Genomic DNA, 27,594 nt, shown 5'->3' with positions numbered 1-27,594 from the left:
GCGAGTGGGGTTTTCAGGTTTCAGTCTGTAATGCAAATACATTCAGCATCACTAAGGCTGGTTGCCCTAGCTGGAGTGTAGGCAGTCACCGAGAATACACATGGTGGTGGTCTGAAAAAACAGTTTGGACATGTGCATTTAAATAAATCAAAAAAAGTGGTTTCATAATGTGTCAGTCTGTAAAAGTGATTTTCACTTGCCCCGAAAAAAAAAAGAGCAGTAAGTGTGCTTTCAAATTGGCAAAGAAATTTCGTTTTGGGACTAATGTGAAAACATGACTCTGTGTGCAGAGAGGAATTATAGGCAGAGATTTATTGCGTATTGCTCTGGTGATTTCACAGTTGCATTAGATGGAAAGGGGGAGCGAATTTTTGGGGGAAGAAGCAGACTCTTAGCACACACCCATGTGCTTGCCATGTATAGTCATGCACAGTATTTACAAGCGAGTGGGGTTTTCAGGTTTCAGTCTGTAATGCAAATACATTCAGCATCACTAAGGCTGGTTGCCCTTGCTGGAGTGTAGGCAGTCACCGAGAATACACATGGTGGTGGTCTGAAAAAACAGTTTGGACATGTGCATTTAAATGAATCAAAAAAAGTGGTTTCATAATGTGTCAGTCTGTAAAAGTGATTTTCACTTGCCCCGAAAAAAAAAAGAGCAGTAAGTGTGCTTTCAAATTGGCAAAGAAATTTCGTTTTGGGGCTAATGTGAAAACATGACTCTGTGTGCAGAGAGGAATTATAGGCAGAGATTTATTGCGTATTGCTCTGGTGATTTCACAATTGCATTAGATGGAAAGGGGGAGCGAATTTTTGGGGGAAGAAGCAGACTCTTAGCACACACCCATGTGCTTGCCATGTATAGTCATGCACAGTATTTACAAGCGAGTGGGGTTTTCAGGTTTCAGTCTGTAATGCAAATACATTCAGCATCACTAAGGCTGGTTGCCCTTGCTGGAGTGTAGGCAGTCACCGAGAATACACATGGTGGTGGTCTGAAAAAACAGTTTGGACATGTGCATTTAAATAAATCAAAAAAAGTGGTTTCATAATGTGTCAGTCTGTAAAAGTGATTTTCACTTGCCCCGAAAAAAAAAAGAGCAGTAAGTGTGCTTTCAAATTGGCAAAGAAATTTCGTTTTGGGACTAATGTGAAAACATGACTCTGTGTGCAGAGAGGAATTATAGGCAGAGATTTATTGCGTATTGCTCTGGTGATTTCACAGTTGCATTAGATGGAAAGGGGGAGCGAATTTTTGGGGGAAGAAGCAGACTCTTAGCACACACCCATGTGCTTGCCATGTATAGTCATGCACAGTATTTACAAGCGAGTGGGGTTTTCAGGTTTCAGTCTGTAATGCAAATACATTCAGCATCACTAAGGCTGGTTGCCCTTGCTGGAGTGTAGGCAGTCACCGAGAATACACATGGTGGTGGTCTGAAAAAACAGTTTGGACATGTGCATTTAAATAAATCAAAAAAAGTGGTTTCATAATGTGTCAGTCTGTAAAAGTGATTTTCACTTGCCCCGAAAAAAAAAAGAGCAGTAAGTGTGCTTTCAAATTGGCAAAGAAATTTCGTTTTGGGACTAATGTGAAAACATGACTCTGTGTGCAGAGAGGAATTATAGGCAGAGATTTATTGCGTATTGCTCTGGTGATTTCACAGTTGCATTAGATGGAAAGGGGGAGCGAATTTTTGGGGGAAGAAGCAGACTCTTAGCACACACCCATGTGCTTGCCATGTATAGTCATGCACAGTATTTACAAGCGAGTGGGGTTTTCAGGTTTCAGTCTGTAATGCAAATACATTCAGCATCACTAAGGCTGGTTGCCCTTGCTGGAGTGTAGGCAGTCACCGAGAATACACATGGTGGTGGTCTGAAAAAACAGTTTGGACATGTGCATTTAAATAAATCAAAAAAAGTGGTTTCATAATGTGTCAGTCTGTAAAAGTGATTTTCACTTGCCCCGAAAAAAAAAAGAGCAGTAAGTGTGCTTTCAAATTGGCAAAGAAATTTCGTTTTGGGACTAATGTGAAAACATGACTCTGTGTGCAGAGAGGAATTATAGGCAGAGATTTATTGCGTATTGCTCTGGTGATTTCACAGTTGCATTAGATGGAAAGGGGGAGCGAATTTTTGGGGGAAGAAGCAGACTCTTAGCACACACCCATGTGCTTGCCATGTATAGTCATGCACAGTATTTACAAGCGAGTGGGGTTTTCAGGTTTCAGTCTGTAATGCAAATACATTCAGCATCACTAAGGCTGGTTGCCCTTGCTGGAGTGTAGGCAGTCACCGAGAATACACATGGTGGTGGTCTGAAAAAACAGTTTGGACATGTGCATTTAAAAAAATCAAAAAAAGTGGTTTCATAATGTGTCAGTCTGTAAAAGTGATTTTCACTTGCCCCGAAAAAAAAAAGAGCAGTAAGTGTGCTTTCAAATTGGCAAAGAAATTTCGTTTTGGGACTAATGTGAAAACATGACTCTGTGTGCAGAGAGGAATTATAGGCAGAGATTTATTGCGTATTGCTCTGGTGATTTCACAGTTGCATTAGATGGAAAGGGGGAGCGAATTTTGGGGGGAAGAAGCAGACTCTTAGCACACACCCATGTGCTTGCCATGTATAGTCATGCACAGTATTTACAAGCGAGTGGGGTTTTCAGGTTTCAGTCTGTAATGCAAATACATTCAGCATCACTAAGGCTGGTTGCCCTTGCTGGAGTGTAGGCAGTCACCGAGAATACACATGGTGGTGGTCTGAAAAAACAGTTTGGACATGTGCATTTAAAAAAATCAAAAAAAGTGGTTTCATAATGTGTCAGTCTGTAAAAGTGATTTTCACTTGCCCCGAAAAAAAAAAGAGCAGTAAGTGTGCTTTCAAATTGGCAAAGAAATTTCGTTTTGGGACTAATGTGAAAACATGACTCTGTGTGCAGAGAGGAATTATAGGCAGAGATTTATTGCGTATTGCTCTGGTGATTTCACAGTTGCATTAGATGGAAAGGGGGAGCGAATTTTTGGGGGAAGAAGCAGACTCTTAGCACACACCCATGTGCTTGCCATGTATAGTCATGCACAGTATTTACAAGCGAGTGGGGTTTTCAGGTTTCAGTCTGTAATGCAAATACATTCAGCATCACTAAGGCTGGTTGCCCTTGCTGGAGTGTAGGCAGTCACCGAGAATACACATGGTGGTGGTCTGAAAAAACAGTTTGGACATGTGCATTTAAAAAAATCAAAAAAAGTGGTTTCATAATGTGTCAGTCTGTAAAAGTGATTTTCACTTGCCCCGAAAAAAAAAGAGCAGTAAGTGTGCTTTCAAATTGGCAAAGAAATTTCGTTTTGGGACTAATGTGAAAACATGACTCTGTGTGCAGAGAGGAATTATAGGCAGAGATTTATTGCGTATTGCTCTGGTGATTTCACAGTTGCATTAGATGGAAAGGGGGAGCGAATTTTTGGGGGAAGAAGCAGACTCTTAGCACACACCCATGTGCTTGCCATGTATAGTCATGCACAGTATTTACAAGCGAGTGGGGTTTTCAGGTTTCAGTCTGTAATGGAAATACATTCAGCATCACTAAGGCTGGTTGCCCTTGCTGTAGTGTAGCAGTCTGGACATGGGCTTTTTAAAAAATCTGAAAAGTGGTTTCATAATGTGACAGTTTGTAAAAGTGATTTTCACTTGCCCAAAAAAAAGAGCAGTTAGTGTGCATTCAAATTGGCAAAGAAATTTCGTTTTGGGACTAATGTGAAAAGAAATGTAGTAATATATTTAAATACAATAAAGGAATTTTTTTTTTGTTTTTTTCAGGTATTGCTGAAGAGCAGTGAACAAAATTTAAGATGCCTACAAAATCCAGAGTTCAAAAAACGCTAAAAAAAAAACTATATTTGAAGACAACTGGAGGACCAAAGTTAGTAGAAGATGCTCATGTTGGGAAAAAGAAAAAATCTTCTGGTAAGCAGAAAAAAAAAATTCTTAAAAATATATTCAAAACAAGGAAAAATGTACAAAATGTCTGTACTGGAAAGAATGTTACGAAACGAACAGAACAGGAAAAAATTGAGAATTTAGTTAATGCAAATATACCTTCTGCAACTGAAAAGATTTACATAAACAGAAAAACAGCGTTTAAAGAGATACGTAGAAAAATGTTTCAGAGAAGAGTTATGTCCAATTTGATAAAGGATGTGAAGAAATATAAGCAAAAGGCAAAATATTACAAGAGAAAAAAAGAAATTGAAGCCATTGCAGCAAAGGCATTAGAATTAAAAAGGAAACTATTCATATTAATTTTGAATAGGATGCGTACATTAGACAAAATGGTTAATGTACTGAAATCACATAGCAAAAGGAAAAGAGTAGTGAACAGAACAAACTTTTGTAAAGTGTTTTTAGGAAAGTGGATGCATAGTTCAAGTAGTGAACCTTTTTTTAATGAAGAGAGCTATTTTCAAAGTAATAGTTTGCTGCATGCAGTTGACACCAGAGGTCGTTCATACGAAGTAACAAATGGTTGCATAATGGAGAAGGAGATAATGGTTTCAAGAGATGAGGTACAAGTGATGGCAGATGAGGCAATGGGGAGACGTCCTAAAGCCCCAGTGTACACTTGGAATTGTAGTAGTATTTGCACTGTGCGTCAGGAATCTATTGACAAATTTCGAGAGTTTCTAAGAGAATATAGTAAAAAAAGTGTAAAACAGAAGATTAAGGTGCTTCAAAGTCTGGATCCATGCAGAGTGAGAGAGAATACTGGTTTGCAGGGTCATTCTCTGGCTTGTCTATCTAGAAAAGTGTGCAATAGTGTTTTCCATCATTTTAGGATGCTGGCTGTTCATCATACTGAAATGAGAAAGTTTGTGAGACGGTTGTATTTTGCCAAAAGTCCAGCAATAAAGTTAAATGAATTGAATAGGGCTCTGTTCCGAGGAACGGTATCAGATGTAGAGAAGGTTGTTGATGAAATTCAGTTTTGTTACTTTGGTCCTGAACAAAACAGTGCAGAGAAGGACACAGTAAATGAGGAAGAAGTGGAAGAGAATGTAGAACCTTCTGTAAGTAAGACATTTAATGATCACATAACAAAATTTGCAATAGTCTCTAATGAAAGACCAAATTTTACTTGTATTTGTTGCCGCAGAACTCATTATAGAAAACAAACTAGGAATGTTGATCTCTACAGAAAGAGTGAAAATGAAGATAATTATAAGTGGAAGGATTTTGCCACATATATATTTCTAGAAAATTGTTTTGAATTGGGTGAAGATCAGCGTATTTGTAAATACTGTTACAACAAGTTAGAGGAAAATAGAATGCCGACCAGAGCTGTACATAATAATTTAGAATTGGATGCTATTCCTGCTGAACTTTCTGAATTAAATACATATGAGTCTATACTCATTCAATGTGTTCATCCGTTCCAGACCATAGTACGTATGGAGCCCAAAACTGGTAAATTACCTCCTTCAGATTTACTGAGAGGTTTAAAAGGTAGAGTGGTGTATTTGCCCTTGGATTTGAAAAAAAATATGGAAACTATTGATGCGGATACTTTGGAAACTGAACCATTAATTATTCTGGTTAATGGTGTACCTACAAAGAATAAGAAGATTTGGCAGGAGCTGGTAGATGTGCGGAAAGTACAAAGAGCAAATTTGTATTTGAAAAAAAATAACAAATGGTATGAATCAATTTATATAGAAGAAGAAGAAGAAGAAGAAGATTTACAAGAAGACACAGAAATACCAACTGGACAAATTGAAAAAGTGGACAAGTCAAAGGAAGAAGAAATTTATGAACATTTTAGCATACATCCTCTTCATTCGAAAGAAGTTATGGGAGACAATATTGATCTCTTTCAGATGAAGAAAGCAAAAGGAACTCCCGTGAGTGTATGGGAGGAGAGCTTGGAAGCTCGATGTTTTCCCCAGCTGTTTCCTAAAGGAAAAGGAGGACGATACGATGAACGTCCAGAACAGATTCCAGCTTCTGAGTATCGGACTACAAGACTATATGCTGAAGATCCCAGATTTCGACAAAGTATTCCTTATTTGTTCCATCTTTTATTTGAAAGCGACTTGTCTGCACTGTCTTATGCAGTAAATCACATTTTAAAAAGTGGAGTACATTTACAAAATGTGTCTGCTAAGGATTTTATGGAGAAAGTGCAGCACCGAGATGATCATTTGGAAACACAACTGATCAATCTGATGGCTTGTCAGCGTGGGACAAATGAATATTGGTACCGACGCCATGGTGAACTAAAATGCATGTTACGGAATTTAGGAACACCAACATGGTTCGTTACCCTAAGCTGTGCGGAGTACGCTTGGGATGATTTACTGGATTTTCTACGAGAGGCCAATTCAAACATTAAAAACATCGAATACAAGACAGCAGGAGAACTGTGCTCATTGGATCCGGTTAATGTTTGCAGATATTTCAATCATAGATTTGAGGCTATGATGTCCTTCATCTGCAATAAAAAAAATCCACCCCTTGGAGAAGTAGTGGATTTCTTTTGGAGAAAAGAGTACCAGGCAAGAGGTGCTCCTCATATTCATATGCTGTTGTGGATCAAGGATGCCCCAAAGTTTGGAACAGATGCTGATGAAGCAGTGTTATCTTACATTGAAGAATATGCAACATGTGCTATACCAAAAAGCACAGAAGAGAAAAAGTTAAAAGAGCAAGTTTTACGTTTCCAAAGTCATCGGTGTGGAAAATACTGTCGACGGAAATACAAGAGCAAAGAAAAATACTACACTAAATGTCGATTTGGATTTCCTAGACCTGTTCTTTCAAATGGAAGAGTCAACAGTTTTATGTCAGCTGTGAGACATACTATCACAAGAAAATCACCTAAGAATACCTACAACCTTAAAAGAAAAGAAGAATCAAAAAATATAAATGACTACAACCCAGTCATTTTATCCATGTGGAACGCTAACATGGATATACAGTATGTAGCTGACAATTCCATTGCTGTTGCACGATATGTAACGTCTTACATTACGAAATCAGAAAAAACAGAATTGAAGGAAATGTGGGAAGAGATTTCTCACGAGAAGACTGTCAGTAAGAAGCTGTACAGTTTCAGTTTGAAGATGTTATCGCATCGAGAAATTGGATCCTACGAATGTTCAGATAGGTTATCTTCTGCAAGTCTCTACTCGAAGTCAAGAAGAATAATTTTGGCAAGTTTAGGCCTTGCAGCAATGAGAAATCGGGTACTGAAATCTGTAGGAGAAATTGAATATTTGGCCGAGAATGACCCAGAAAGTACAGATATTTTGAAAACAAACATGTTGGACACATATTATCCCAAGAGAAGTCAACATCTGGAGAACATGTGTCTCTATGAAGTGCTGCAGAACTACATTTATTCACGGAAAGCCACAGAAGACATCAATAATGGAAAATATAAAGTCGTTGGTGAAGAAGGATGTTTGGTGAAGCAAACAAAAGGAAGTTTGATAAATCACCGGAAGCTGAGTTGCGACACTACTGACAAGAAAGAATTTTACTACTTGGCTCTTTTACAGTTGTTTAAACCATGGCGTACAGAGGATGAACTACTGGGAGAATTCCAGAGCTATGAAGATTCTTTTAATGCTTGCAAAGACAGCATACAATGCAGTACATTCTCAACTTATCTGCAAATGTTAAATGAAGAAATTGATCAGGAAACTACAATTGCAGCAGAAATCGCTAGAGATAGTTCTCAGGACAGCCAAAGTTCAGGAACACTCAGTCAAGATCCCCTAGGACAACCAATCATTGAAAATGAAGCATCAATAGCCATGAATGAAGTGGAAACGGCTATGAATCAAGCTCAAGAAGAATTTATAGACTTAGAAAATTTGGAAAGACAACTAAATCAAGAGCAGCAACAAATTTATGAAGAGATCAAAAACAAAATTGATCACGGATTTCTACATGTAAAAAAAGAGTGCTCATGCACATCATTTCATCCAATCAGGATGTATGTAAGCGGACAAGCTGGAACTGGAAAAAGTTTCTTAATAAAAGTCATCAGAAGCTACCTACAGCAGAAAACGGATTCTACTTTGTCTTGTGTGGTTACTGCTCCAACTGGGTTAGCAGCATATAACATAAAAGGAATCACTTTACATCGTTTGCTAATGTTACCAGTGGAGCATGAGAACAAAATACAATTCAACAAGCTAACTGGAGAAGCATCCTTGGAAGTTTCAAGAGTATTGAAGAAGATGCAAGTTCTCATTATTGATGAGGTGAGCATGGTATCAAACTTAATGCTTGCCTTTGTGCATTTAAGAATGCAGCAAATTTTGAAGACAGACTATGACATGTTATTTGGTGGAAAACACGTCATAGTTTTTGGAGATCTTTTGCAACTTACTCCAGTTAAAGGACAACCAGTGTTTAATACTGTCACACATGAAGACACGAAGAAGTCATTGGGAAGCATCGGAAATACAAATATTTGGTCCTTCTTTGAGTACAAGGAACTTACTACTAATATGAGGCAAGCAAACGATGAAGAATATGGAAGTATTCTGAAAGATATCAGGATTGGACTACTCACAGAAGTTGGCAAAAAAACATTACAGAGTCGGCTGCTACATAATTTATTTCCAAAGGAAGAAATAGTTGCAGAGAAGATATACAAGAACATTGCAGAAAACAAAAGTGTCATCTGCTTAATGCCAACTCTACGTGAATGCTCAATATTCAATGAGGAGCTTTTGAAATTGGAAAAGGAAGAGATCAGGAAATTGGAAGCAGTGGACAAAATTGAGGATGGAAGAATTAGTGTGACAGTAACAGGCAAACTGAAAAATAAATTGGACTCACTAGAGAAGAACATCTCCAAAACAGCTGGATTAGAAAAAAATCTATATGTTTGCATGAACTGTAGAGTATTTTTAAGGAGAAATTTGGATGTTGAAAAAGGTTTAGTTAATGGAGCGATGGGAAGAGTTGTGGGTTTTATTAATTACCAGAAAAAAGAAGGAGTTGAATGTTTAAAAATAAAATTTGATCAGATAGATGAAGTTAAAGATATTTGTCGTTGTACAGTACGTTTTATGCTTGTGAAAGACTTATATGTACGTAGGAAGCAGTTTCCGTTTTCTCTAGCATATGCTGTAACTATTCACAAGTCTCAAGGATTGACTGTAGATTGTGCATTTGTGAACATTGGTTCAACTGTGTTCAAAGAAGGTATGGCATATGTAGCTTTGTCACGAGTGAAAACATTATCAGGTTTATTCATGATAGACTTTGATGACTCAAAAGTTAGTGCTGATACAAACTGTGTAAAGGAGTATAATAGATTAAGAAGAAGCTATGCTCCTCATTTAGGTCAGTATCCTGTGTTGGAGAAACGTGTAGTTTCTCGTAAAAGAAAAAATGAGAATATCTGTAATGAAGATGTAGAGAAGAGGAAAAAAAAGAGGAGTGATGTAATTGCAAGCAAAAAGAAAAAGGAAAATGAAGAACAGGTTGTAGGATGTCATTTTGAAAATAGTTCTGGTGTCAACTGCTACGCAAATGTAGTGCTGAATGTTGCATTTTATCTGGAAAGTTTGCAAGAGCAGATAATAGTAAATCAGGGAAAAAGATTCTGTTCAGAGCTGAGTCTCCTTTTTCAAAAGCTGAATAAAGATAAAACTCAAATAGAAAGTGCTACTGAAATTAGAAAACTTTTAGATGTATGTTCAGGACGAACACAGTTTTCTCAAAATGAACAGCAAGATGCACATGAATTTTTGATGTATTTTCTTCAGGTAGTGGAAGAAGAAGGAGTTCCCATTGACATTTTTTTTGGTCTCTCTTATAAATGGGAACATAGTTGTGATAATTGTTATAATATATGTGGCTCTATTGTTGATAATGAAAGGTTTATTTATTTGACATTGCCAGAGAGTAAAACAGTCACTTTTGCAAAATTAGTTAAAGATGCTAATCATAGCATGAAATGTGGTGAGTGTAATTCTGACATGTTTTCAACATTAATTTTAAAGGAATACGGACTGTATGTAATTTTAATGATGCAACGATGTAGAGCTGATGGTTCAAAATTGGATACTTTAATAAAGAAGTTTACAGGACAGCAATTATCAATTTCAGGAAAAACTTTTGTAACTGTTGCAATAATTTTCCATGATGGACCTACTGTTACTTCTGGACATTACACAGTTTATCTTAAATGTGAAAAAGGCTGGACACTGTGTAATGATTCCCAATTGATTTTCAAACAACGTTTGCCTTTTGATTTAGCAAATTCCTATCTAATCTTCCTGAAACCTAAATTTTAGACAAATTTGGCAAGATCTCGACAAAATAATTTTACCATTTTACTGGATTACCATTGCAATTTTGTAGAAAAAAGATTTTTTAAATTATCATTTGGCCTAATGGAAAGATAACCAATTGTAATGTGGACTTTTTAAATTTTTAATGAAACTTTGAAAAACAAATAATTTAGAGATTATCGGTAACTTCTGCACATTTTAAATTTTGGAATGTTATTGGACTGCCATTGGAAATTTTTTCAAAAATGATTTAAAAAATTACTATTTGGCCATGCGGAAAAGTAACCAATTCTATTGTGGACTTAATAAATTATTCAAAAAATTTTCGTGAACCAAAATGTTACAGAGAATCGGTGAGATCTGGACAAATTAAACTTTAGAATTTTATTGGATTACCGTTGGAAATTTATTCCCCAAAAAAATTTAAAATTACTATTTGGTCTAAAGGAAATGAAATCAGATGTATTTTGGAGTTATTTGAGATATAATATTGTGATTATACTTCTGAAACAAACATATCAGACGGTATTTTAAAGAAATAAGTATTGGTATTAGATGATATTTTTTTAGAATATTATGCATTTCTATAATGTTAAGTTTAAGTAAAAAAAGAATCAGGGCTTTTTTAATACAATCTTTGTGATTGGTATTTTTTTTTGCCCGCTGTAAAATGATGAATGCAATTGCTTTCACAATTTATAGTGAAATGCAATATATTCTGAAAACAGCAAAAATAAGGCAAAAATATTTTTTGGAAAAAAATGTAAATATGTGTACTGTATTATAAAATGTTTTAAAAATATTAATACTTTTTTCTTTTTTTCCAGATAGATATAGAAAATTTTCGAAAACTACAAACATTTTTAAAACTATTTTTAAAAAAAACAAATGAATAAATATTTTTTCAGTGAGTATGGTAAGTCAATAATAATAATTGTAGTCTCTCAAGGAGCATATAATGTGATAAATGATTTTTAGTGTTTTTTTAAAAAAAAATAAAAAAAGTACGCGCACCGTACGCGTACGGTAAAAAAAAATAAAAAAAAGTTTTTAAAAACATATGTAAAAAAAAGATGAAAGATAAGGTTGGCTCTTAAAAGAACCGTTGTGTTCATGCAGGGACAGAGGAAAGAAAGCATGGGAAAATTAGTCAAAGCGACAAGTGTGCTGATCTATTTTGTTGTCCACTAGGGAAACACTGGTCTCCCTATGACAAATTAGATCATGACACGAGGCACATCGAATATCAACCCTCGCAAACCGAGGGTTAATTTCCAGAGGGCTAGCAAAAGGAGATTCTCCCCCCACAAATGAAGGGCTCACCTGACCTGCAGAAGAAGGAGTCAGCCCTGCAGATGATGGTCCAGGCTGAGCTGCTGTGGATGTACTGGCTCGTCTTTCTGAAGAGTTACCTCCAAAAAGATGACCATGTGTCCTTCTGTGTACATCCTGGAGGTGTCTCTTCATGGTGTGATTCCCAAAGGAATACTTCCTGTCAGGATTACCTCTAGAAAGTACACGCTCACACAGCCTGCAAGTAACTAAGGGTGCATTCACCTTTTGCTGGCCTTCAGGAAAAGTAAAATAATCCCATACATAAGAGGGCTTTTGTTTCCTCGCTCTCTGCCTCAAGACAGTGCTGCTGGTGCTAGCCTCACTCTCAGAAGGGCTCTGCTGTTCTGCCATCGTATCCCAAAGACAAACCAGCTCCTTCTCCCAAGGGATCACAAGCAGAAATGAGGGGAATGGGTGTGGTGTAGGAGAGTTCTAGAACTGAAAGTAGTTTCAACCAATCAAAAGTTGTGTTTCAAGATCACATGACCTACCGTACGCTTACGGTACGCTTACGGCAAAAGTGCGCATGCGCGTAAAAAAGACACGCGCTTGCGCACATGCGCATAACAGTCACTACCCGACACTTCCGCGTAACGTGCGCGTGTGGCGTAAGCGCGCACGCGTCCCACGCGCAGTACGCGCGGCTACGCAAAGTGCGTAACTATACGCAAGCAGCGTAGATAGATTACGGACGTTGCGTAAACCGTACGCTTACCGTGAGCTTACGGTACGCGTACTAAAAAAATAAATAAAAAAAAAAAAAAAGTACTGCAAATAAATTTTACATGTTTATTTTAAAAAATATATTAAAAAAAACATATTAAAGAATTTAAAAAATTTAATCATAGTCTTTATAAAAGGTAAGATAATTAAATTAAAAATATGTTAGAAAAAATAGAAGAAAAAAAAAAAAATTAGCATTTAAAAAACCTTGCAAATTCACTGAAAAAACCATGGGTTTCACATACGTTATAGTTAGGAATTAGCATTTAAAAAACCTTAGAAATTCAGTGAAAAAACCATAGGTTTCACACACGTTATAGTTAGGAATTAGCATTTAAAAAACCTTAGAAATTCTGTGAAAAAACCATAGGTTTCACACATGTTATAGTTAGCTGGACATTTTACTCGTAAAAAACCAATGAAATTGCCCCGTTATAGTTAGTTCAGCTAACTATAACTCGCGCGCCCGCAATGCACTGCTGATGACGTCACATATTACATCACTCATGACATGGTCAGTGACATCACTCATGACATCACTGATGACATCTCAAATGACATCACTGATGACATCACTGATGACATCATCCTTGTGATAGAGTGGCAGACCTCCTCTTCCCCTAATATAACCTTTGACACACACATTCAAAAATAGAGACTAAAAATTAAAAAACAATGGACATACCAATAACAGTTACAACAACCTCTTCAGTAATTCTAAGATCCACATACACATCCACTCATTCACCAACAGTCCAATACAGTCACTCATACATGTACTCACTCATCATATGTACTCATACACCTATACATCCTGTTACACAATGCCACTCATCCATAGAGCAACTCACACACATAGTCACTCATGCTAATAAAGAATCAAACATACATTTACTTGCATATACAGTTATACACACACCACCACACTTACTTCTACGGAAACTTACACATACTTAGTCTTTTAAACAATCACTTATAGAAACACATACTTATTCATACAGGAACTCTTTCAATCTCTCACTCTCACATATACTCACATATATACACCAATAGTCACATATACTAGTTTTAAACATATGTAGTTACTCATAAAGACACTATTGAGACAGTCATTCACTCACTAACACACCCATACACACACTCATCCACCCATGCAGTCCTGCACACATGCTCTGTTCAACACATACAAACAGTGAGTCACTCATTCATGCACCTATGCACTACGTAATACCCCCCACCGAACCATGCAGACACTCAGACTGATACTCAAAAAACCAACTAATAACCTATATAGACACCCATGTAGCTACTCACCAACCCATGCAGCCACTTATACACAAAGTGAGAGACTGATACAGATATATACATATTTAAACATTACTCACTAAGCCATGTATTCACTATGATACACTTAATCAGTCAGTTAAACAATCAATTTTTCAAAAACAAATCATCCATTTAGACACTTATATACCCATTTATTCTTCCATCGACCTTGAGATATACATATATAAAACATATTTAATTTTCAGAAAAACCCACATTCACTGGATGATGTCATCAGTGATGTCATCAGTGATGTCATTTGAGATGTCATCAGTGATGTCATGAGTGATGTCACTGACCATGTCATGAGTGATGTAATATGTGACGTCATCAGCAGTGCATTGCGGGCGCGCGAGTTATAGTTAGCTGAACTAACTATAACCGGGCAATTTCATTGGTTTTTTACGAGTAAAATGTCCAGCTAACTATAACATGTGTGAAACCTATGGTTTTTTCACTGAATATATATATATATATATATATATATATATATATATATATATATATATATATATATATATATATATATGTTTCCAGGGAATCGTTGCGAAATCACCGCTCTCCCTCCTCTCGACGCCGGTGCCAGCAGCGGTCGCAACTCCGCTTTAAATATTTTCCACAAGGATAAGATCCGAGAATTCCCACTAAATAATCCAGCGACACACCAAAGGACAACACAATAAGAATTTTATTGTGTTAAACAAACAGAACTACGCGTTTCGGCGAAGCCTTTGTCAAGTTGATGACCTGTGCCCAAATTCCCCTAGAAATACTTGTCGTTGTTAATAGACATAGAGGAAACATTGTGTGTGCGGTAAGGTTCAAACAAAATTCGTAACATCAACGATAATTTTTCTTTCACAATAACATGTGGAAAATAAGTTCATAATCAAATTACAATTTTGCAAATTAAATGAACCCAACATATTACACTTTCAATTTCCTGTTCATTGAAGGCAAATATTTGCTTATATGTGGGTAATGTACCCAAAATGTCGTCCATATGACGGGCAAGTGCCTATTCAACATAAGCCTAGATATTGCACATTCTATTTCCTTCTTCCAATTAATAGAAGGTAATTGTTTAGGTTGATATTGGTAATGTACCCAAAATATCCTCCATATAAGGGGCAAGTGCCCAATCATTGTGTATGTACAAAGTGCTTATATCGGTAAATTGGCAGGCACCAATCATTAAAGGCAAATGCCTAAGCATGATCAATTCATATGTTTGGACATATATTGACAATAAATATATTTAGGATTTAAAGCAAGAGCAAATCCTCAACTCGTCATAGCAATTTCTCTTTCTGCCAACAATGTCTATTTAAGAATCCACATCATTAGAGGGGAACATATCCCGGGGCATAGGGTACATACACAATGATTGGGCATTTGCCCCTTATATGGATATATATGGATATTAGCGGCTGAGCCCAGCCGCGGAGGAAGCCCGCCGTAGCAGAGCACGGACCCGTGATGACGCCACAATGGTGCCATGTGCATACGGGAGGTAATCTCCAAAGGCAACTGAACAAGACATCAGGTGTTTTCAGCAGGACTGAACATCAACCCACAGGGGTGTTATGTCGTTGTATTTTTCTGCTGATTGAGTAAGACAGACTCACTTGAGAAGAATATCGTGACACTACGAGAACCAGAAGGCTGTGAATACGGCCACGCCCACTGGGGCGGGCTCTACAAAAATAAAAGTGCACGAGAGAAATCTGCCTTCTATCAACAGAACGCCATTGAAGAAGGGAAAGGATTCCCGAAACCGGTCTGGCTGACGTGATTCTGATGACAGTTACCTGCCTGTTCCCTGTATGCAGCTGCCTTCAATAAAGTATGGAGCATTTTACTTACCTCGAGGCTTCTTCCTTTGGGGCTACCTTGTGATTTGGATATATATATATATATATATATATATATATATATATATATATATATATATATATATATATATATTACAGCAAATATTAGCAAAGAGAGAGTAGAGTTCCTGGATGTTGAGATATATATTACTAACAATATTATATGCACAACATTACATAGAAAAACAACTGCGGGGAACTCGATTCTCCATGCTAGCAGCACCCACCCTGGACATTTGATCAAAAGTATTCCCTATGGGGAATTTCTTAGAATTAAAAGAATTTGCAGTAATGAACAAGACTTAACTATTTGCCTAAATGGCTCAGTAGAGAGATTCTTAGCAAGAGGTTATAAAATGCATGATCTTAAAACTGCTTTAGCCAAATACAAAGCCCTCCAGACACAACAACAAACATTGAAAAAGATGTGATTGCTTTGAGCACCAATGATGAATCCAATAAAGAAAAATCATTGGTCAGATTAATAACCATGTATAGTTGTCATCATAAACGGTTCAGAGGTATTATTACAAGAAATTGGCCTATTTTAAAATCTGACATTTCATTATCATCAGAAATACAGGATTCACCATCTATTACATTTAGAAGAGCACCCTCTATGAGGGATGCACTTGTAAAGACTAGTCCAGAAGTACAAAAAGAAAAAACAAACTGGTTAACTAATAAGACAGGTTTTTACAAATGCAGCTCGTGCAGGGCTTGCAAATTTGGCATTAATAAAACGGAGTTTTTAGACGCTTTCTCCACAAATACATGTAAAATTAAAGGGCAGTTTACATGTAAAACTGATTATGCGGTCTATTTCCTGGAATGCACTTGTCAATTAAAATATGTGGGCAGTACAAAACTCCAAGTTTTTAACCGCATTCTTCAGCATTTACGGGCTATTGTCAACTCCGATTCCAACTACCCTGTGGCCCGACATTTTAAATTAGTGCATCAGAACAATTTAAATGACCTTAAATATTTTGTCATAGATGCCGTACCGAAATCCATCAGGGGTGGTAATAGAGAGAAGCAATTACGCAGATTAGAAAGCCAGTATATAGTTCAATTAGACACTAAAATGCCAAACGGTTTAAACACTGGGGAAGACCTGCATAACTTCCTGTAGATATTTTATGGCGTATCTCTTGTACAATTTTATTTAAGGACTTCGCGAGAGGGCAAAAGTTTGGTCTTTGAACATTGTATTTCAAACCTGCTGCAAATCACCTGATCAAAGAATTAGAAGTCTATTAACAATTATTTATGACAATGGTTTTTAGGATTGATATTTTAATCGTGTAAGGATGATTTTTATATGAGCTACGATCTTCATTTTATTGGATTTTAACTAGTTTTACTTGTTTTTACTGGTTTTTATCTGGTATTTATGAGGTGGGTGGCTTTGTTAATTGCTGTTTGCACACGGTTTTTTATCCTTATTTAATTACCATTTTCATGCACTGTACTGTTAAGGAGCTTTAAAAGAATTAGCGAAACTGAACATGAGACATGATTTTCACTGAAACAATCAGTTATAAATTTAATCACTGGTATCTCAGTATTAATGCTAAACCCCAATGAGGAAACTCTTAATGTGTTGCACTTAGATAATTATTGTTTCTGCACTTAGCACTTTATATCAGAAAAGCAATTAAGAGAGAAAGAAGTAAAAAATTAGAATTCACAATGAATTAGTATTCATTTGCGGATCTATGCAGCATACCTCTTAAGTACCAAAAGAAAGTTTATTTTCACAGAACATTAGTTCTTAGAATTTATTCTACTTGCACTTTTACAAAGATATAATTTTGGAATATCACGTGTATATATATACATAAAATAATCAAAAAGTGAATGCGGGTATACAAATATACATGCTCCCCTTCCTGTGTACAGACAAAGATACAAATGTTAAATATTGGGCACTTGCCAATTATAACACAATTGTTATTACATTTATATTTGTTTTGGTTTATAAATATGCATATTTGTGCTTCCTTTCTGATACAAACAAATATATAAATGTTGAACTATGGGCACTTGCCCACTATGACTTAAAGACTTAAAAACTATTATGTTTATAATTATATTTATAATTGTTTATATTTACACATCTATTCCTGTAATTGCAAAAAATATATATTGGATTAAATGTGTACACATAGCAGCGACTATGAAATAAGAAATTTCGAGAGTTTTTAGTCTGTTGTCTCTATTCACTCGTGGGAGGGGCTAATGTTCAACTATACCTGTATTTAAACACGTGGGTGATCGGGGCATGTCATGTGATCAAGACCGGGTTCCCCGGTCGAAACGCGTCATGCTGGCTGAAAGTATGGAATAAAGCACTTGAATTTGAATTTGAAAAAAGACTTGGCTGTGTGGTGGTCCGTTCCTGCTCTTTTCGTTCAACGGATTAATGCTGGATCGTGCTTGATATATATATATATATATAAAGTCCAGAAAGGCTGTCTCCCACTTCCAGTCGGCGAGGAAGAAGCACACGGACACCAGCTCGTGCTTCAAAGGTCTTTAATGAAAGTCAGCACCCACACAGCACGCCATTACGCGTTTCGGCCACCAGATGGCCTTGATCACATGCCTATATATATATATTCGGGCTCGGTCACATGAAGTGTGAAGTACTCACGGGGCAACAGGTTCGTTGGCAGACCTTTCCTTAATAAGACGCGTTTCGGCGTGATGCCTTCATCAGTTACAAGAAATGTTGTATAGTCCCAGTCTGTTCATTGGTTGAAATACAATATTCTCAATCCTCATTGGATGTTCCCGGGCCAATGGCATGACTGCTTGCACTTCTCTTCCGCAAATGCCATGATCTGTAATGCCACGCCCCCTTGGCCCCCGGGGTCAAGCACCATTTCCCCCTCGCCAGCTGGTGCATCTGTAATGTGACCGCAGGCGTCGGTCAAATGGCTCGGCGTCCTCAGGCTTGTATAGCCCGCAACCTAGTTGGTCGACGGTACACACAACGCAGCAGCGGTTCAAGCAGGTAAGAAATCACAGGCTCCAAGGTCCCACCATACTGCTGAACTCTTATGGCAGGTGCTGTAATTTGCGAGGTATGAGTTCGCAATTAAAATTCAGGCTCGGTCACACGAAGTGCGAAGCACTCACGGGGCAACAAGTTCGTTGGCAGACATTTCTTGGCATGACTGCTTGCACTTCTCTACCGCAAATGCCATGATCTGTAATGCCACGCCCCCTTGGCCCCCGGGGTCAAGCACCATGTCCCCCTCGCCAGCTGGTGCATCTGTAATGTGACCGCAGGCGTCGGTCAAATAGCTCAGCGTCCTTGGGCTTGTATAGCTCGCAACCTAGTTGGTCGACGGTACACACAACGCAGCAGCGGTTCAAGCAGGTAAGAAATCACAGGCTCCAAGGTCCCACCATACTGCTGAACTCTTATGGCGGGTGCTGTAATTTGCGAGGTAGGAGTTCGCAATTAATGTCTGCCAACGAACCTGTTGCCCCGTGAGTGCTTCACACTTCGTGTGACCGAGCCTGAATTTTATTTGCGAACTCCTACCTCGCAAATGTTCAGCAATAGCAAACTTGGTTTGAATTTGAAAGAGAGAGCAGGAAACCTGCTCTCTCTTTCAAAATTCAAACCAAATTGCTTTTCCACAGGGGGAGCTGCATGATAGCAGCTCCCCATGTGGAAAAGCAATGCCGGCTCCTGTAGGAGGCGGGAAGCCGGTGGGACCGTGAGGGAATTGGGGACCCCCCCATGGCCCCCAACAATGAGGACCAGCCCTGGGGGATGGGGTCCCCAGGGCTATTAGTGGCCCGGGAGGGGGGGCCACATGGCCCCCTCCCCAAAAATATATATTTTTAAAATTATAAATAAATGAAATAGAAAGGCCAGCCCCGGGGGATGGGGTCCCCGGGACCTTAAGTGGCCAGAGGAGGGGGACAACGATGCCCTCCTCCCAAAAAAAAAAAAAAAAAGGCCATGCCCCGGGGGATGGGGTCCCCGTGGCTGATTAAGGCCTCGGGAGGGGGGCCACGCAGCCCCCTTCCCAATTTTTTTATTTTTTAAAAACAAATTAGGGGGCAGGCCCAATGAGAAAAAGAAGGGGGGCTATGCAGCCCTCCCTTCTTAAAAAACAAAAAAAGAAATACCGGCATTGCGCTGGAGGCCACGCCCCCTCCTTTCAAAACTCTGCAAACGCGCCCCCTGGCGTGTTTGCGGATGGGGAACGAATTTCCCTTGAATACTGGGGGTCCCTGGGGGCCAACTAGCCCACCAGGAACCTCCAGTATGTGCCAGGGGGCTGCGTTGCAGAGAGGTGTTCTGAGGCCATGTCCCTTTTTACACCTCTCTGCAACGCAGCTCTGTGGCGCTTAATGGAGGTAGCTGGTGGGCTAGTTGCACCCCAGGGACCCTCAGGATTCAAGGGGGGTAATCCCCCAACCTAAAATGCGCCACAGGCGCGTTTGCACAGTGGTGAAGGGAGGGGGCGGGGCCTGAGGTGATATGTGTACAAACACGCCCTGTGGCGCATTTTAAGTTCAGGGATTAATTCCTCTTCAATCTGGAGGGTCCCTGGGGGCCAACTAGCCCACCAGGTACCTCCAGTAAGCGCCACGGAGCTGCGTTGCAGAGTGTTGTAAAAAGGGGCGTGGCCTCTGAACACCTCTCTGCAGTGCAGCTCTCTGGCGCATACTGGAGGTACCTGGTGGGGAAATTGGGGAAATAATTCCCCTTCAATCCTGAGGGCCCATGGGGACCAACTAGTCCACCAGGTGCTTCCAGTAAGCGCCACTGTGCTGTGTTGCAGAGAGGTGGTCCAGGCCGTGCCCATTTTCTCTGGAACGCAGCTCTGTGGTGCTAACTAGAGATACCGGATGGGCTAGTTGTACCCAAGGGACACTCTGGATTCAAAGGGACTTTATCCCCCAAAGTAAAACGGCCATAGGGCGTGTTTGCACACATCAGCTCAGCCCCCCCTCCCTTCACCAGTGTGCAAAGGCGCCCTGTGGTGCGTTTTAAGAGGTAGTTTTAATCCCCCTGCCCTAATATATACATGGGGCTTACAGAGGAGGTCATGCTAATAACAGAGGCACCCCAATGCATAGTGTTCCCTAGTGTATGTAGATGTTGTAACTGTATTCTAAGTGTCTTTTAACATAGCACTGGCTCTAGGACTGGTTAGTCGGAGTCAGTTACCACCAGTACCCATCTGAAAAAGCTGAGGGTACAGGATGATTTTGCAACAAAGACACTTTCTGCTCCTCTGTTTGTTCTTTCTGCACTTTTCTTTGTCTTTGAGGACTTCTGTTGCCTCTTTCTGCATTTCTTTTTCTTCTTTCTGTGTGTTTTTTCTTCTTTCTTCACATGTCCTTCACATATAGGCATAGTTAGGAACTAGCATTTAAAAAAGCTTTGAAATTCACTTAAACCATAGGTTTCAGTTACGTAAAAGTTAGAAATTAGCATTTAAAAAACCTTTGAAATTCACTTAAAAAACCATAGGTTTCAGGCACGTTATATTTAGAAATTAGCATTTAAAAAACCTTAGAAATTCACAGAAAAAAAACATAGGTTTCAGGGGTGTTATAGTTAGCTGGACATATCACTCGTACAAAACCATTGAAATTCCACCGTTATAGTTAGTTCAGCTAACTATAACTCGCGCGCCCGCAATGCACTGATGATGACGTCACATATTACATCTCTCATGACATGGTCAGTGACATCACTCATGACATCACTGATGACATCTCAAATGACATCACTGATGACATCACTGATGACATCATCCTTGTGATAGAGTGGCAGACCTCCTCTCACCCTAATATAATCTTTGATACACACATTCAAAAATAGAAACAACAATTTTCAAAAAAATAGACATACCAATACCAGTTACAACAACCTATTCAGTAATTCAAAGATCTACATACACATCCACTCATTCACCAACAGTCCTATATAGTCACTCATACATGTACTCACTCTTCATATGTACTCATAAACCTATACATCCTGTTACACACCGCCACTCATTCATAGAGTTACTCACACACATAGTCACTCATGCTAATAAAGAATCAACCATCCATTTACTTGCATATACAGTTATACACACACCACTACACTTACTTCTACAGAAACGTACACATACTTACTCTCTTAACCCCTTTGATGCGAGTGACGCATCGGTTCCATCATGCGAATCGGTTGCGCTGTGCGCATGATGGAACCGCTCCGTCACGGCCCCGCCCGCGCACGGAACCTTCAGCACGTCGCGGCAATCCGCGCCGCGCTGAAGGGGTTAAACAATCACTTATAGAAACACATCATTATTTATACAGGAACTCTTCTAATCTCTCACTCTCACATATACTCACTTATATACACCAATACTCACATATACTAGTTTAAAACATATGTCCTTACTCATAAAGACACTATTGAGACAGTCATTCACTCACTAACACACCCATACACACACTCATCCACCCATACAGCCCTGCACACATGCTGTCTTCAACACATACAGTGAGTCACTCATTCATGCATCTATGCGCTAAGTAATACCCCACCGAACAATACAGACACTCAGACACTCATACTGATACTCAAAAGTGAGAGACTGATACAGATATTTACATATTTAAACATTACTCGCTAACCCATGTATTCACTAAGATGCACTTAATCAGTCAGTTAAACAAACAATTTTACAAAAAAAACATCCATTTAGATATATTTACCCATTTATTCTTCCATCGACCTTCAGATATACATATATAAAAAATATTTAATTTTCAGAAAGACACATTCACTGGATGATGTCATCAGTGATGTCATTTGAGATGTCATCAGTGATGTCATGAGTGATGTCACTGACCATGTCATGAGTGATGTAATATGTGACGTCATCATCAGTGCATTGCGGGCACCCGAGTTATAGTTAGCTGAACTAACTATAACGGTGGAATTTCAACGGTTTTGTACAAGTGAAATGTCCAGCTAACTATAACACCCCGGAAACCTATGTTTTTTTCTGTGACTATATATATGTGATAAAGGGCCTTTGGGCTCGAAACGCGTCATGGCTGTGCTTTGTTGGAGCAGACAATAAAATAACACTTACAGCACCAAATTGCAGTCCGAGCTCCTGTCTTCGGCGGTGAAGCGAGTGTGAGAGAGGAGTTACAGTTATATATGTATATATATATATATATATATATATATATATATATATATATATATATATATGTGTGTGTGTGTGTGTTACATAGTGTAGTGCAATGTGCCACTGTGTAGATGCAATTAGGACAGACTTTCCATAGAAAGAAATTTTTTGTTGTGTTAATACCTTTGGTGCTGTTTGACAAATCTTCACGAAACTTTCCAAAAAAAATCACCATCAGCTCCTTGCATAAAAGTGATTTGATGTAAATCCACCCAGTAGTTATTAATTAATTTAGATTTGAAATGTATAGATATCTGGATGGTCCGGTTCTCAGAATGCCCCCTGTTGCTCGAAATCAAAAACTAGAGCGAACCAATTAGCCAAGAGGGCTTATTTTTGTTATCAGACATCTCGCGAAAGCAGTAGTCTGATTGGCTGGTTGCAACACAAATAGAAATGTTGCAGCCACTATTGCAAGACTGGGTCTCTAAATCCTGAAATTTTGAACTATTTAAGGATTTGATATAGGCAGTGTAGAGATTCTCTTGCCCCCAAGCACTTTTGGGGGGTGACTCAGAGGGACACCCCCTGGTGTAAAAAAAAAAAAAACCTTTTTGACTGGCCCTTCAATCCCACAAGATTCAGTGCAGCCCCCTGTGCCTTTAAGAAAATCAAGAGTACAAGAGGTCTGCGTAACTCCCGTAAGAACAGAGATAGAATTTAAAAAAATTGAATTTGGCATGGGTGTCTGTAGTGAGTTTGCTGCCTGAGTGGCTTAGGTGGGGGGCGTGGCTACAGGCCAGGCCCCGTGGCCAATCCCATGCCATGCACGGCCAAAGCCTGTGTGCGGCTGGCGGGTGGTTGCTAGTGGGGTGTTGAGTATGGCAATAATATCTTACTTTAGATAAGAAATACCCAAGTAATTCTGTGAAAAATCCAAAGGTCAAAGTGATGTGATATTTAGGTATGCTAATATCTTACTTTACTTTAAAATGAAACCTCAGAAATTCACTAAAAAAACTAAAGGCTAACGTTACGTTATAGTTAGGTGAAAATGTTTGTAAAAATGGAAAATTTTAAACTACGAATGAACTTCTTATGACCTCACATATTACTTTTATCATGACGTTCTATGAAATTATTGAAACCATCACTGATGACATCTCAAATTACATAATTGATGACATCACTGTGCATGGCCAGGGCGCAAGTTATAGTTACTTTAGCTTAATATACATGGTGAATTTCATTGCTTTTTGAGTTTAAAATTGGATATCTTTATTGGCATTTTCACCTACATGTCACATCAAACTTAAGGTGGTTTAGTTGTTTCACTACATATTTATTCCATAATTTTAGCAATATAAGGTGGACCAAGGAATTTGTTTGAAAGTAGCACATATCTGCGTTTGCTGGCGGCTCTTTCTTAAATAATTAAGGAAATGACAGCGCCTCTACTTTCCTAATATGTATATAAAATGCTCTTCTCATCTCACAGTTGTACATCTACTCAAAATGATAGCAAGTGAGAAGTTCGGCCTACATTTTTGCATTCTCCAAATGAGGAAAGATGTACCTAGTTTCCTCTCTTATTCGCATGCCTGGATATGTGTGCATACGTTCTGTGCCCAAGCTTCCCCACAGGAGCTAAACTTAGGGTTGCTGCCACTCCGCAGCTGTAGAAACTTACCTTACCTTTAAGCTGCACATGACTTTGGTCGCTATTCTCTCTGTGGCACAGTAGCCAGGAAGGTTTTTATTTTTTCCTCAAGTGATTTGCTGAGAAGGATAACTCCTACTATTCTCTTAGCCTCTCAGCATCCAATAAGAATCTACTGAGGTTCAAGGAAAAGTGCTAGTAGTTGGTTTACTCACACCTTGTCTTAGCATCTCAAAAACCTTTTTGGTATTTGTAATTTTTTATATCAAAAACTTTTGTACAGGGACATTAGAGCACATTTACAACAATACCAGATTATGTTACGTGTTCTTTTCCTTTTTAGGTACTGAGGGGCATATCATCAAGGCGGCGCTATGAAATTATTGCCGCTTTGGCGTCCGTTTTCGAGCAAAAAGCGGCGATAATTTCATCGTCTTATCAGCAAAGATACGCTATCGCGTGTTTTGCTGACTTAGCGCCTGTTACAACAACGCCCAGTTTTGCATCGCTAATGAGATGCAAAGTGGGCGTAACACAGAGATTTTTCTAGGAAAATATCGCTAAGCGACATTACTCCTATTATCAACCTGCAGGCTAACCTGTGCAGCAATGATTTCTTTACGCCTGCTTTTCCTTTGACTAAACAATGTTAGCCAATGGGTGGTGGATTATAGGGATCAGACCACCCAGCCCTATCAAAAAGGTAACCTCTGTCCCTGTGCGTTTATCGCTGGATTTCCAGCGATAATCGCACCTTTCTGCAACTATCGCTGGTTCATTTATCGCAATCGAGATAAGTGTTGCTGATAGCACGCTATCTCGGCGATATCAACCAGCGATAGCCGGCGATAATTATCCTAGCGCTAAGTGCGCATAGCGATAATCATCGCCGGTTGTTGCTGATATGCCCCAGGGAGTTTAAATTAATTGCTCAGAATCACAGGATGTTGAGCGAAAGTCAGGGTTCGTACTTGGTTTGCCATGTTCCAGAGCTGGGAGCACTAGCCAATAGACCACATCTTCTTCCATAACTTTCTTTTTGTTGTTGAGGGACTAGGGATGGACACAAGGTACGAGAACTACAAAAACACAAACATTGCCTGAGACCCCTCTATACCTTCTGTTCTTGACACTGCCTTTTAACCTTTGAGTCAGGGATCACAAAGATGCTTTTTGGGGTAATACGGGGAATATCAAGAGTCGGAAATTCTTTTCCTAGAAGCCCCTAAATGACGATGATGCTGATAATGTTTTACTATGTCTGGCTTTACGGCACAAAATGTATTGTTACCAATTCTGTAAAATATACATAGATCGGCTTTGTCTCCACCGGGTGAGTTTTACTTTCTTAAGTAATGGTACTGGCTGTTTGGTGTATTTTTCCACCTCCTAGAGAGTGTTTGTATTGCAATTCATAAGGGAGTATTTTACATTTGAAAACTGCATTCATTCATCATACATTATATTCTTAATCTAACACATGCACTGTATACATACAGAAAGCAATAATTTTTTGTTGCAGGCGAAGAGATAGAGGACGTTATCTATGTGGGTAAAAAACAGTAAATGTTTTACACATGTATATTTCTTTTTAAATCTTGAATCTACAATTTTCATAGATAAATAAGCGTCATTCTGAGGAGTTTTGTATATCCCAAAAATGAGGGCAACTTCTGAAATAGTTGCTGTACGATATAAAATGTACTAATCTGTACGTAGATGTGAGTGTTGAGGTGGTTATTCTAATGATTTTATTTCATCACCAGATTTTACTGGCTTAAAGGAAGCGGAGGTCACAGCAATGCTACGGTTGAATGGCACATCACAAACTCCAGTGACCCTGGTACCTACAGAATATCCTACTTTGGGCACCGCAAGGCAGTGTCGAACCCGATTATTCCATTTGAAGGCGTTTCTTCCAATTTTACAGTTACTCCCTAGTTTGCAGTATGTGGTTTGCTCTGCTTTCCCTCATTGCTGCGTGGTTTGATGCTTTTAAGTTGAAACTAAAAACAGTCAACAAACACTGAAGATACTTCTGGAGCCATGCTAGTTCCATTGATGAACATTTTATCATTGCTGTAAGAATTTGTTGTACATTATAGAACAATAACCTAGATTAAAAGAAATAAAAATGAGCAGCCCAAGTTATATTGAAAGAGTTTAATTTATAAGACTGTGTACAGATAGAGACAAGGTTTGAAAGAGACAAATACTTGTACAGGCCAAAAGAATCTGTTTTTTCCCTTCATAAATGTCGTAGGAAGGCTTTCAATATGTTTATATTAAAGATGCAGCACGATTATAAAAATCGAAAACCATGAGACACATTTGCAAACTAAAGGACGAAAAGTTGAAAGTGCACTTTGTAAGCGTTAGACACAGTGACACATGACACTGAGACAAGAGTAATAGAAGAAACCATAAAACCGTGCTTTAAAATGTGAAGATGAAGAAAACATATATACAAGACAATACTAATACATATAAATGAAGTTGCACTAATAACATTGTTGCTTAATAATGTATACGGATGGAATTTTGATGCAAAGTTAAGTGGCCTAGTGTTTCAATTGCTTTCTGCTGAGAACGCACCAGTTAGAAACGTTGGTGCAAAAATGTGTAGAAGTGAAGTACAAGCTTGAAAGTTTGGTAATACAAGAGCTTCAATAGTTTATGAAAATATAAAAGCGATTTTTGTAATACAAATGTAGAAAAATATGCACTTATATGAATGTTGGGTAAAATTATGGCAGTAGGGGGTTTCTAACATTAGCTATTGATTGATTTGTGAAAGTTCTATATATAATTTATTTTAATTGATTTAGTTTCATTATAGCTGATGTTGGGTTAGAACTTATTTCATATAAACATGTGGTGCTGACTTAAAGGCCTTTTCAAAATGCTTTTTTCTAAGGCAGACCTATCCCCTGACTTAATACAGTGGTTCATGTTCTACTGGTGAAAAGTTGCTTTATTTGTCCTGTTCATGTGTACACCCCGACATTCCTGAATATTTCTTCAACCTTCACAGAAAAATATTCCTGTGGGAACAGGACTGCAAAAGGAGAGACAACACCATTCTGATTTTTCCTACCCGAGACCCGGATGCTATACTGATTGATTTTTGAACTATCTTTTGCTTTTGGGCTGCCTGGTTGCTAATGGAATTAATCTTATTTGC

At 38.5% G+C, this 27,594-nt stretch overlaps 1 protein-coding gene across 2 annotated transcripts in view; it reads left to right on the top strand.

The window, feature by feature from the left end:
- Nucleotides 1-27,378, top strand: part of ASAH2 (N-acylsphingosine amidohydrolase 2) — a 323,355-nt gene extending 295,977 nt beyond the window's left edge. For both annotated transcript variants that reach the window (XM_085605439.1, XM_085605430.1), the window contains one exon: nt 26,177-27,378. In XM_085605439.1, the coding sequence (XP_085461565.1) occupies nt 26,177-26,351 (175 nt within the window). In that variant the 3' untranslated portion in view covers nt 26,352-27,378. The remainder of the gene's footprint in view (nt 1-26,176) is intronic.
- Nucleotides 27,379-27,594: the final 216 nt, after the last annotated feature.

Source organism: Triturus cristatus, chromosome 1_2, assembly GCF_964204655.1.
Source record: "Triturus cristatus chromosome 1_2, aTriCri1.1, whole genome shotgun sequence".
Classification (NCBI taxonomy): Eukaryota; Metazoa; Chordata; class Amphibia; order Caudata; family Salamandridae; genus Triturus; species Triturus cristatus.
The sequence above is the reverse complement of the archived record's forward strand: the minus strand, read 5'-3'. Positions and strand labels throughout refer to the sequence as shown.